This window comes from Neofelis nebulosa, chromosome 7, assembly GCF_028018385.1.
Source record: "Neofelis nebulosa isolate mNeoNeb1 chromosome 7, mNeoNeb1.pri, whole genome shotgun sequence".
NCBI classification, from domain to species: Eukaryota; Metazoa; Chordata; class Mammalia; order Carnivora; family Felidae; genus Neofelis; species Neofelis nebulosa.
This window is the reverse complement of record NC_080788.1, coordinates 40,357,132-40,370,839: the sequence shown is the minus strand read 5'-3', so window position 1 is coordinate 40,370,839 and position 13,708 is coordinate 40,357,132. Positions and strand designations below refer to the sequence as shown.

At 37.6% G+C, this 13,708-nt stretch overlaps 1 protein-coding gene across 5 annotated transcripts in view; it reads right to left on the bottom strand.

The window, feature by feature from the left end:
• DPP8 (dipeptidyl peptidase 8) overlaps nt 1-13,708 on the bottom strand; it is a 67,890-nt gene that overhangs the window by 23,166 nt on the left and 31,016 nt on the right. For all 5 annotated transcript variants that reach the window (XM_058737347.1, XM_058737343.1, XM_058737345.1 and 2 more), the window contains 7 exons: nt 11,210-11,320; nt 9,463-9,591; nt 8,409-8,470; nt 6,355-6,455; nt 5,496-5,673; nt 4,379-4,538; nt 128-207 (listed from right to left, as the gene is read on the bottom strand). In XM_058737347.1, the coding sequence (XP_058593330.1) occupies nt 128-207; nt 4,379-4,538; nt 5,496-5,673; nt 6,355-6,455; nt 8,409-8,470; nt 9,463-9,591; nt 11,210-11,320 (821 nt within the window). The remainder of the gene's footprint in view (nt 1-127; nt 208-4,378; nt 4,539-5,495; nt 5,674-6,354; nt 6,456-8,408; nt 8,471-9,462; nt 9,592-11,209; nt 11,321-13,708) is intronic.

Sequence of the window (13,708 nt, the reverse complement as noted above, 5' to 3'; positions counted from 1 at the left end):
GTCCTTTAAGTCCCTAATTTAATAGTTTCAAAACATCGGGGTCATATGAAGTTGCACTACTGCTTTTCGGTACCGCATAAACACAGCAGATGTTGACCAAACATATCAGTAGAATAAGAGAACATACATTAGATCCATGCCGGCCAAGAACTTCCCATTCACCACTGGTAATTGCTATTTCCTCTTTGACAGGACACTTGAAATCACCTAAAGAGAAACATAATTACAAGTCAGCACTCTATCAGACTATAAGCAAATGACTTACAGAATAAAGAACACTATTCTAAAACTCTTCTTTCCAAAAACGTACATTAAAAAATTCAAGTTATGTCTGGGGTAATAAAATGTTTTGAAACTCAACAGAGGTGGTGAATGCACAACACTGAACGTACTGTTCATTTTTTTTTACTTCTTAATATTTTAATTTTTATTTTTAAAGTAATCTCTAAGGATGCCTGGGTGGCTCAGTGATTAAGCATCTGACTTTGGCTCAGGTCATGGTCTCACAGTTTGTGGGTTCAAGCCCTGCGTTGGGCTCTGCGCTGACAGCTCAGAGCTTGGAGCCTGCTTTGGGTTCTGTGTCTCCCTCTCTCTCTGCCCCTCCACTGCTTGCACTCTCTCAGAATAAATAAATAAACATTAAAAATAAATACATACCTACCTACCTACCTACATGCATACATACATACATGTAATCTCTACACCCAACCTGGGGCTTGAACTCACAACTCTGATAGCAAGTGTCACATGCTCTACTGACTGAGCCAGCCAGGCGCTCCACCACTGTTTAATTTAAAATGTTTGTTTAAAATGTTTATTTTAAAATGGCTAGTTCAGGGGTGCCTGGGTAGCTCAGTTGATTAAGTGTCCACCTCTTGATTTGGCTCAGGTCAGGAGCTCAGGGTTCACGAGTTCAGGCCCTGTATCGGGCTCTGTGCTGATAGAGCGGAACCTGCTTGGGATCTTGGTTTCCCTCTCTCTCTCTCTGTCCCCCGCCCCCACCATGTTGTGCACTCACTCGCTCTCTCAAAATAAATAAACTTATAAACCTTAAGATAAAATTTTTAAAAAATGGCTAATTTAATGTTATGTGAACTTCACCTTAAAGTCTATTTATTTATTTTCAAAGAGAGAGAGTGAGAGAATCCCAAGCAGGCTCCATGCTGTCATCACAGCACCTGATGTGGGGCCAGAACTCACGAACCGTAAGATCCTGACCTTAGCCAAAATCAAGAGCCAGACACTCAACTGATTGAGCCACCAGGCGCCCCTCACCTTAATTTTAAAAAAAGTCTACAGTTAAAAAAACCCCAAATTATGAGTTTTCACAATACTCTGCAATAATAGTGGAAGGATCCACGTAAATCAAGTGAAAACAACAAAATAGATTCTGATTACAAAGCCAGAAAAGAATTCAAAAGGATTTGTATTCCTAGACCTTTGATCAGACAAGGAAGTCTAATGGGTTAACAAGGCATTTCTTCCAGAAACGCAACAAAACACTTAAAAAGCCACAGAAGAAAATTTTTAATAGAATTGTTCTTCATCTGCCAAAAAGTAAACTAGGTATAAACACAGTAAATGCCAACATGCCCCATTGTCTTTACAAGATTCTCTCTGGATAGAGAAGACTCTCTCAGTGGCCTAAGGAGGAGGTTCAAAAATGGAAAACCATTCCTGTTTGCCTAGCAGCACTATGGGGAGAGACAGCTGGGGACAGGATGAGAAGGTGAGATAGTACAGGGTCTTAACTAGGGTCCCACTATAGTTAAAAAAGTTGATTTATTTTTTCCTTAGATGCAAAAATTCAACTTCGTACTTTAAACTTTATGACCAGAAAATAAATAGTACTTAACATATATTTAACAAATACTAATTATTTCACATTATAGCCACTTTAGAAAGAGGAGGGAGGAGGAAAATAAAAAGGGTATCAAGAAAAAGGAACACATGGGGGCGCCTGGGTGGCTCGGTCGGTTAAGCGTCCGACTCCGGCTCAGGTCATGATCTCACGGTCTGTGAGTTCGAGCCCCGCGTCAGGCTCTGTGCTGACAGCTCAGAGCCCGGAGCCTGTTTCAGATTCTGTGTCTCCCTCTCTCTCTGCCCCTCCCCTGTTCACGCTCTGTCTCTGTCTCAAAAATAAATAAACGTTAAAAAAAAAAAAAAAAGAAAAAGGAACAATGGAGCAAGAAAAACTAAGAAAAAAGTAAGGGAAGAGAAAGAAGAGGTAGATAAACTGAGGGACCTAGAAAGACACTGAAAGGGAACAAAGAAGCTAAGCTTCTGAGATGAATGTTAACTGAGGTAATGGTTCTGACACTCTTCAATCGGACTAAAAAACGTTAAGTTACCACCTTTTTATTACTGTCCCCCAAATACTATGTTAATTAACACAATGTGGTCTATACACACCACTGAATTTATTCAGCCTTAAAAAGGAAGGGCATTCTCACATATGCTATGACATGGATGAGGACATTATGCGATGTGAGATAAGTCAGACATGAAAGGGCTAATACGGTATGATTCCACTTATATGAAGTATCTAGAGCAGTTAAAATCATAGAGACAGAAGGTAGTTGCCAGGGGCTGAGGGGAGGGAGCAATGAGCTGAACTGGGTATTACTTGTTAGGCAGTTTCAGCTTTGGAAGATGCAAAAAGTTCTGGAGGCAGATGGTAGTTATGGTTGCGTGACAATATGAATATACTTAATGCCACTAAACGGTACACTTAAACGGCTAAAATGGTAGCTTCTGTTATGCACATTTTGCCACAATTTTAAAAAATGGCTATGTTGAGTCAATTAAGTTACAAAGGGCAGTTAAGCATATAACATTACCATAAAGTGCCTACTATTCCAAAACAAACTCTATTATTAAAGTAGAAAATTATAACTCCATTAAAACAAATAAGTGGGAAAACTATTAGATAAACCATCTCACTTTTTCTAGGCTTACATATCCATTCTGTATTACATTCCCCAGAAGGAAAACCATAGCTTTTTATTTATTTATTTTGAGAAAGAGCGTGAGTGGGGGAGGGGCGGAGAGAGAATCCAAAGCAGGCTGGCAGCGGGGTGTGAGGCTCAATCCCATGAACCAGGACTTCATGACCTGAGTCAAAATTGGAAGTTGGGTGCTTAACCAAGTGAGCCACCAAGGCACCCCAAACCATCACTTTTATTAAAAAAATTTTTTTACTCTTTATTTATTTTTGAGAGAGGGAGAGAGAGACAGAGCACGAGCGGGGGGAGGGGCAGAGAGAGTGGGAGACACAGAATCCAAAGCAGGTTCCAGGCTCTGAGCTGCCAGCACGAAGCCTGATATGGGGAACCCACGAACAATGAGATAATGACCTGAGTCAAAGTTGGACTTCGACACCCAAAACCATCACTTTTTAAAGAGAAATTACTTCAGCTGACACAATGTTTAGTTTCACTTTGGGCAATATAATTGCATCAATGTGAAGAGCTACAACCATATTGACTTCAGTGTAGATGCAGACAGTATTTAAAAAAATGAGTATGGCGGCAGGGTGCCTGGGTGGCTTAGTTGGTTAAACGTCCAACTTTGGCTCAGGTCATGATCTCACAGTTGTTGAGTTCTTGAGTCTGGTCCCTGCATCAGGCTCTCTGCTGTCAGTGCAGAGCCCGCTTTGGATTCTCTGTCTCCCTCTCCACTTACTCTTTCTCTCTCTCTCTCAAAAATAAATATTAAAAAAAAAAAAAAAAAGGGAAAAAAACTAGTATGTAAAAAACAAACCAAGAACAAACTAGTATATAAAAATATCTAATAACCAAATAACATTTTAACAGTAGCTTTTTAACATCTAAATATGACATGGGCTCACTTTAAACAAAAAAAATTACAGTCAAAGCAAAAGTAAAAAGCAAAAGTAAGTAATTCCATTCCCAGAGATTACCCACTATTAATATACATATCCATCAAGAACTTTGTTCTGTGTTTTCACACGTGCATGTATTTATATTTTAGTTTAACTTCTGTATTAAGTTATTTTTCATGTTATTTTTGAGAGAGGGCACGTGAGCAGGGGAGGGGCAGAGAGAGAGAGAGAGAGAGAGAGAGAGAGAGAAAATCTGAAGCAGACTCTGTGCTGTCAGCGCAAAGCCCGATATAGGGCTTGAACCCACGAACCGTGAGATCGTGACCTGAACCAAAGTCGGTCCCTCAGCTGACTGAGCCACCCAGGTGCCACACTTATGTATAAAATTTGATGAAGCAAGTACCGATGCTTACCAAGTATACAAAAGAGACATTACATTACCTTGCCCCTCCCACCTTCTACCAACATATATATACATATATATATATTTTTTTTTTTTTTTTTTTTTTTTTTAAATAAAAAAGGATTTCTTACTTGGGGCAGGCAGCCCACCACTGGATCGTTTATATTTGCTCTCCTTTAAAATGGATGTAATTTTGTATAAATGACGAAAACCTGTTTTGCATTCAGAGGCAAAAATAAATTCAATTTCATCTTCATGACTTTGGGGAAAAACATGAAAGATGTCATGGATCTGTAAAATGAATAGCTGAATTTACTACACACATTAATGAAAATACTGCACAAACAATTCAATTAAGTTAGAGAAAGAAGAATTGATAAATACATCCTGAAATATAAGCAACTGTCAGTGCTGGGGGTAATGTATATTTATGATATAGATTTTGCCTGGGCCCTTCAGATTTATCTCACTTTAGACATAGACTTCCTCCATTGAGAAATAAATGTTTCCAAAAGGTGAAAAAAGAAAAATACGACCAAAAGCTTTTCTTACTCACCATCTCTGTAATCCTTTGAAACTCGGCATGATGGTTTAATTATACAAATCTTATTATAGAATCTTATTATTCTTTTTTTTATTGTAAAGATTTTATTTGTTCATGTAATCGCTATACCCAACATGGGGATTGAACTCATAACCAGGAGATCAAAAGTCACATGCTCCACCAACTGAGCCAGCCAGGGGCCCCTTATTACTTACTCTAATTCAAAATCTTACTACTTTTCTTTTCCAAAGAGAAATATTTTAACAGTTGAAGGGTGAATCATATGAAGCCTGTATTCATCCAGGGAGTGATCTGGCTTTATTAATTTTTGTATCTTGTTTAAATTTTTTCCACTAAATTGGAAAATTGGTAAATTTTAATATAGTCTGCCAACCTAAAAGAGAAAGTCTTTTCCAGACCTCTACTGAGGTCCTCCCGAGAAGCACTCATGAGGCTGTTTTCAATACCTCATGTGTCCAGGAAAAGGGGAAATTTGTAGCCAAGGAGATGTCATTTCAATGACATCTACTTTCTATCTATAAGCCATTCCATTCTGGAACCATCATTCCAATTTGAAATGTTCAAACTTAGCACATAACATTCGTGGTGACTTGAATTTAAAAAATTCATTTTGATAGTTTGCTATAAAACTTCACTTGCTTTAGCATTCTGAGAAAATATTTAACCAAGTACAGAAAACATACATTTATCCAGATGTCTGTTGTTTCTTCATAGATAATCAGTGGCGTCACAGAGTCAGGCACCGACTCGATGAGTCTCTGTCTTTCCATGGCATCATCTTCTACTGGGATAAATAATTCAGGTGAGATCAACACTATCTGTAGGCGAGTTTGGGAGCGATCTAGTAGAATGGACCAAGCACTATTTAAACAAACAAAACAAAAAAGCACCAAAAATAAAGCAGGCTCTCAGAAAATGAATATTCCCTTACTCTCTCCCCTGGTACCCATCAGTTATGTCTGTAATCACATTAAAGAATTGCTTTAAAAGATATTAAATTATCACCTACAAATGGCCAATTAGAAGTATTAGCTTACTCTATATTTATTTTTTAAAGTTAAGCTTGAATAAAGCTTTTTTTTAAACTGGTTTTCTTTAAACTCCTAGAACCACAACTAGCCTGTGAAATTGTTGTCTCCCTTTAGTGTCACCAATTGCCAGCCTTGTGAAACTCCTGTTGTCTACATTAGGAACTATATGCAACCATCTTCACATGAAACTCTACAAAAATTTTTGCTTAAATTATAAAAAAAAAAAAAAAAAAAAGGACACACCCTTACATGTGAGCCCTAAAGTCATACAATTTAACCACAAAAAAACACTGAAACCACGAGTGGCTATGTAAAAGAGAGAATTGAAATGCAGTGCCCCTATGCTTATAGGAATAAAAAATCCACAAGGCCACTTAGCTCAGGAAAAATTCTCTGTGCAGAAATAACTACTCTGCAAATTTACATGTGAAGGCATCTCCAATCGAGGGGCAATTTCTAAAGTTCTGGATTCTAAATTATTCGTAAAGAAGTGACAATTTAACATACGCACTATTTTCCCTCTGGAGTCCATCCAGCTCTGGCAATATATTCAACTCCTTCAAACAGAATCTCAAAAGGTTGAATCAGTTCCTTATCTATGACATCGATAATCTTTTAAAAAAGAAAAAAAAGGATTCTAGTTACAGAAGACATAGATCAATAACCAGTTTACTAGTCTACTTAAATCATTATCTTTTTTTTTTTTTTAATGTTTATTTATTCTTGAGAGAGAGACAGACAGAAACAGAGCATGAGTCGGGGAGGGGCAGAGAGAGAGGGAGACCCAGAATCTGAAGCAGGCTCCAGGCTCTGAGCTGTAAGCACAGAGCCTGACGCGGGGCTCGAACTCACAAACTGTGAGATCGTGACGTGAGCCAAAGTCGGACTCTTAACCGACTGAGCCACCCAGGCGCCCCTTAAATCATTATCTTTAACAGCATGACACTTTTTCAGACTTAGGTATTTAACTAGGCATGAGGGATACAGCAAAACTAGCGGTAAGTTGTGGGTTACCTACACTAGTGTACTCTTTATGTCTAACAAAGTTCTAAGAATGAGAATTAGCACAGTCTAAAAGTCTTTTCCCAGGAGTTTACACAGACTAATAAGTGGTAACAACAAGTTTTAATCACTTTAGAGTCTAGTATCAAAGAAAAATAATAGTTCCTAATTTCCTATATTTGAGCCTAAAATAGGATTTGTGTAATGTATTAATGAAATGGCCCTTGGTAAGCAAATTTTTTCCTTTAAAAATCTATCCAACACAAAAAGTAAGTTTTTTAAAAAAGGGCAAAGGATCTGAATAGATAGTTCTCCAATGAAGATACACAAATGGCCAATAGGCACATGAAAAGATGCTCAACATCATTAGCCATCAGGAAAATTTAAGTCAAAATAACAGTGAGTACAATTTCAAACTTACTAGGATGGCTATGATCAATAAGACAAAAGTGTTGATGAGGATGTGGAGAGATTGGAAACCTCACACAATGGGAACGTAAAACAGTGCAACCACTTGGGGCAAATAGTCTTGCAGTTCCTCAAAGGTTAAACATATAGCTATCGTGTGACTGAACAATTCTGTTTCTAGGTATCTAACCAAGAGAAGTGAAAAACATACACACACACATTCATGGTAGCATTATTCCTAACAGTCAAAAGGTGGAAACAGCCTAAATGTCCGTAACTGGTGAGTAGATAAAGTGTTGGGGCATGTGGCTGGCTCAACTGGAAGAGTGTGCAACTCTCGACGTCAGGGTTCTGAGTCTGAGCTCCATGTTGAGTGTAGAGATTACATGCACACATACATACATAAAAACTTAAAGAAAAAAAGCAAGAAAGTGCTGATACATGGTGCAATATAGATGGAGCTTGAAGACAAAATGCTAAGCAAAAGAAACCAGACTAGATACTATATGATTCCATTTATATGAAGTGTCCAGAATAGGCAAATCTACAGACAGAAAGTAGATATACTAGTGGTTACCCAGGGTTAAGGGACGTGGGAAGGTTGGAAGGTGATGATTAAGGGATGTGGGGTTTCTTTTTGGGGTGATGAAAATGTTGCACAATTCCGTGAATACACTAAAAGCCATTTTAGACTTTAAATGAGTGAACTGAATCACACTTGAATTATATCTCAATAAAGCTATTAAAACGAAGTCTAGCAGAGAAGACTTTTTTAAGTAATCCTCTGGGCATTCAGCTTATAAGAATTTGACTATCCAAATGGAAAGCCCCAGTACGAGAGACATGTGGGACATCTATCCAACACACAAGGTAAATCACTAGTCAATACTGCTATTTTAAAAATATTGATCTGGCATTAACAATGGCAAAGAGGAAAAACTTCTGAAAGAGTGGTAAATATGCATATCCCCATATTCCTATCTTGAGAACCAGCAAAAAGTTTTCAAAGCAGAAAATTAGGTCAACCTGAAACTGATGGTCCACAAATGTCTCAGCAAGTTAAACAAGTCCAAAAAATTAAAGAGTGAATCTAAGATATCTACTAGACTGACTAGTCAAAGGACACAAAAAGTCAACTCCACATTTTATACTTACCCTTCCTTCAGCATCAATCATTATTTCTGACATCTTAAAGGTGACTTTTGGATTTGCTGTGCCTTTAGAAAGAGATAGAAATGAACAGTAATGCAGATCCAAAATTATTCAAACAAATTTTGCCAGATCAATCCCCTTTACACTTTGTTTAAGTTGGGAACTTGGTAGAGTCAGGGCTTTATTGCATAAGAATCTCAGAACTCCATCTCAAATTCCTAATTTTCACCATTGGTATATAAAAAAAAAAAGGTTAAAAACATCAAGAGTAGGTACGAAATAAAGAAAGGAAATGCTGTATCATTTTGTAATTAAATATTATAAACGGGGTTGTCTGGGTGGCTCAGTTGGTTGAGTATCGGCTCTTGGTTTTGGCTCAGGTCATGATCTCATGGTTGGTGGGACAGAGCCCCGCGTTGGGCTCTGTATTGACTGCGTGGAGCCTGCTTGGGATTCTCTCCCCCTGCGCTCTTGCCCCTCCCCTGCGCTCTCTCTCAAAATAAATAAATAAACTTTAAAAAATTGCTATAAACAGCAAAATGGGAAAAAATTACTGATTTATTAAGAACATAATCCCTTAAAAATCTTTATTTCCTAGCAAAGACACCTTTTTATTCATTCCTTGAAGTAACCAACCAGCTTTGTGCACTTCCCAATCTTTGAAAAAAAAATTTTAAAAAGATCAGCCTGTAATTAAAAAATCTACTTCAGGGGCACCTGGGTGGCTCAATTGGTTAGGTGGCCAACTCTTGATTGTGGCTCAAGTCATGATCTCATGTTTCTTGAGTCCGAGCCCTGCACTGGGCTCCACACTGTTATAGTGTGGAGATTCTCTCTCTGTCCCCTCTCTCTGCTCTTCAGTGTGCACGCTTTCCCTCAAAATAAATAAATAAACTTAAAAAAATTTTTTACTTTTTCTTCTATGACACTTAATGAACAACCCACTTTTACTAAGTCTGTAAATGATCAATGTTGACCATACCTTTGGATGACTGCAGAAAGAATCTTGTTTGGAAAGCAGAAATGAGTGAATATAAATGCCAATGGAATATAGTACCTGTTTTAGGATAACGGAATGAATCTGCCCTCCTTGTTTCCAACATAGGGGATGTAACATGAATAATTTCCACCTCAGATTCATCATTTTCTTCATACAAAATTCTAAGAATTTTGCTGCCACTGGGAGCTTAAAAGGAATTTAAATATTGTAAATTTAGAAGAACTGTTCCACAGAGTAATCATAACTGACCATTTCCTCTAGTAGTATATTTCCCATAGTGAGAAATATAATTTATGTATAAAATATACTGCATTTTGTGTATGAAACTATCACTAGCCTTTGTACTAAGAAGGTGAATTATTGTTAAATCACTTTTGCTGGTTAAGGGATACTCCTTTTGGAAGGCAAAACCTGAAGATACTTATGTACATATATATATATTTTTTTAATTTTAGGTAGGCTTCTGCCCAACATGGGGCTTGAACTCATGACCCTGAGATCAAGAGTCACATGCTCTACAGACTGGCACCCAGACTGCCAGCCAGGCACCTCTGTACATATACATATTTAAACAGCAGAGGGGTGCCTCGGTGGTTCAGTTAAGCATCCTATTCTTGATCTCTGCTCAGGTCTTGATCTCAGGGTCGTGAGTTCAAGTCCCAAGTTGGGCTCCATGCTGGGTTCCATGCTGGGGGTGGAGCCTACTTTAAAAAATTAAAAAATTAAAAAAAAAAAAACAAACCCAGCAGAAACACATTTGTGAAGGTCTTCAGTCCCTGCGTACCTTAAAATGCATTCCTTGTTGAAAAGTGAATTATTTAATTATAACATTTCCTTTGATAAAATAGATGCAACTTAAAGAGTCCAGTTTTCTCTTAATAGTTACTCTAATTCATGTAAAATCTTGTTCTAACAAACACAATTATGGCAAACATTTTAGATATTAAAATTAAATGTCCAAATCTAAGACATGGCTTAAAAATAAGTATTTTTAATAGTCCCTTAGAGAAGTGTTTAAAATACGAGCTGCTAGGATGCTCCTTCAGTGCAGCATGAGACTCTTGATCTTGGGGTCGTGAATTCAAGCCCCACTTTGGGTGTAAAGCTTACTTAAAAAAAAAAAACCAAAAGCTAGCTGCAAATAATTACTAGGTCATGAAATGTATTAATGGGTAATAACCAGCATTTAAAATGTATAATGAACAAAAAAAATACAATATTAGAGTGCCTTTCACATAAGGATAAATATTGCTCCATGAAATTTGTTTTCAGTTTTTGTATATAATACATATATGAATTGTTAGGCTAGAATGTAAAGCAAATTTCTAAGTGGATCATGGACAAAAAAATCTGAAAGCCACTGCTTCACGAGATCTGCTTCTCGGGCAGAAAACACTTGTGAATTCACCCAGAAAAAGGAGGAATTTGTGTCCTTTTTTTCTGATCCATTCATACACTAATTTGGTCATATGCTCACGTAGACTCTCTAGTCAATCCTACATTTTTATAACAATGCATTCAGGTGTAGTATTTTTTATTTTTCCACCAATGTTGCCAGCAAGATCAGCTTCTAGAAGAAAAAGTGGTAAAGAGTTGAAGGACCTGAGGCACTGAACTGCAATGGAATTATTTTTATTAGAATTCATTATGGTGGGATATAGCCTGTATATTTTAAATAACTACTGGTAGGATCCAATTTTCAAGACTTCATAAGCTACTATTTAGGACTTAGAATCTATGCACTTAACTAACTGGGAGTTAAATCTCATAATACTTTGATTTATAATATTTTGAACTCCCTTACTTGTTTCAGCTTCTGGACACCACCAGTAGCCAGAGTATCTATCAAATTCTTCTTGAAGAACAAAGGTAGCAACTCCAGCTGATCTGGGATCTTCTTCCATGTTGGCTAGCTCTAGACAAACATAAAAGGCAAAATCACCACAGGAAATTCTCTTTTCATAGATACTAAGCACAATGATTTAGTTTATTGTGAAATGCAGCTGTAGTACAGTGGTGAACTCTGGAACTAAATGGACTGGATTTAAATCTGAGCTCCATCATTTACTAACTGACTGACCTTGGATAAATCACCCAACCTCATTCCACCACAGTGTCCCATTTGTAAATGGGGTTGTTAGAATTAAATGAGTTAATTCACATAAAGCACTTAGAACAAAGCCTGAGCCAGAACATAAATGTTGGTTATTTCCCCATTTAGCTGGGGTCATAGGAAACAAGAATACATGTAGAGTGTCACAGTGATTTGTATCTTCTACACAGAAAAGTCCAACTTTAGACCTAGAATGGCTCTTACAGATCAGGTAATTCATCACTCTTCCTCCCCTTCTTCCATTCAACCAGAACACCTCAGCTTTCATCTGTTTTACACTTTCCAGCAAATAGTTTCCAGCATATAATTTGAAGGGAACTCCTGCTTTAAAACTAAACCCCCCAGTGGGGTGCCTGGGTGGCTCAGTTGGGTGAGCATGCAACTTTGGCTCAGGTCATGATCTTGTAGTCCGTGAGTTTGAGCCCCACATTGGACTCTTTGCTATCAGCATAGAGCCTGCTTTGGATCCTTTGTCTCCCTCTCTCTCTGCCCCTCCCCCACTGGTTCAATAAATAAATAAATAAAACCTCCCCAAACCATGAAGCCATAATTTTTAAAGATTTCATGACATGGAGAAATGTTTACAATGTAATTGAATTTTAAAAAGCCATATTACTAAATGGCATGTACACTATAATTTCATTTAAACAATGTTAAACATATATTTTATTTTTATTTATTTGAGAGAGAGAGAGAGAGAAAGAACCTCAAGCAGACTCCATGCTCAGTGTGGAGCCCAACACAGGGCTTGATCCCATGACCTGAGTTGAAATCAAGAGTTGGACTGAGCCGACTGAGCCACCCAGGCACTCCCCAACACTTTATTTCTTAATTTTTTTAAATGTTCATTCATTTTTGAGACAGAGAGTGACAAAGCATGAGCAGGGGAGGGGCAGAGAGAGAGAGGAAGACACAGAATCTGAAGCAGGCTTCAGGCTCTGAGCTGTCAGCACAGAGCCTGATGCAGGGTACAAACTCATGAACCATGAGATCATGACCTGAGCCGAAGTCAGATGCTTAAACCAACTGAGCCACCCAGGCACCCTATCCCCAAGATTTTAAAATGCTTGTTTCCGGGTAGTTGAACATTTGACTCTTGATTTCGGCTCAGGTCATGATCCCAGGGTGGCAGGATAGAGCCCCTTGTCAGTCTCTGCACTGGGCGTAGAGCCTGCTTGAGATTCTCTCTTTCTCTCCCCATCTGTCCCTCTCCCCAGCCTGCGCTCTCTAAAAAAAAAAAAAAAAAATGTTGGGGATATAAATCAAAATGTGGTTCTCTCCAAGTAATGAGACAGACTATGGACAAGCATTTTTTAAATTGCTTTATAATTTACAACATCTTAGGTATACTATTTGTGATAAATGTATATACTTGTGTAACCACACCTCATCAAGACAGAATATTTCCAACACCTAGAATGTATTTTCATGTCTCTTCTCAGTCAATGCCCATTATCACCCCAGAAGCAACCAATGATCTGATTTCTATCATCATAGGTTAGTTCTGCATATTCTAAAATATCACATAAGTGAACTCATACTTTGTCTGCTTTTTGAAATTCATCAATGTTGTTACACATATCAATAATTCACTTCTGTTAATTGCTGGGTAGTATCCCATAGTATATCACAGTTCCTTTATCCATTCACCTGTTAATGCGTATCTGGGCTACTTCTAGTTATTGGCAACTATGAGTAAAGATGTTAATCTTTCTTGTATAGGGATCTTTGTGGGTGTATGCTTTCATTTCTCTTGAATCAGGACCCAGGAGTGGAATGCCTGGATAGTATGGTAAGTGTTCATAAGAAACTGCCACAGTTTTCCAAAGTATTTGTATTATTTTATATTCTTACTAGCAATGGATGAAGGTTCCTTTCTAGTATTTGTGTTCAGAATTAATCTTTTTCACTTTAGCCAGTCTAATGAGTGTATGGTAATACCTCATAGTGATTTCAATATTATATACCAGTTTCAATGTATTATTTTTGCTTATCTGTATTTTCTATATATTGTCTGAAACAAATATGCAAAATGAACCCATAACACGCTACCCAAAAATTTGAGTCCAGAAGTGTTTGGAACTCAGAATTTGGGTGATTTTTCATATATATTATATATATCTACCATAAAATCATGTAACATCTCCAGCAGGGGAATCAAATACCCTGTAACTGAATACACCAATATTC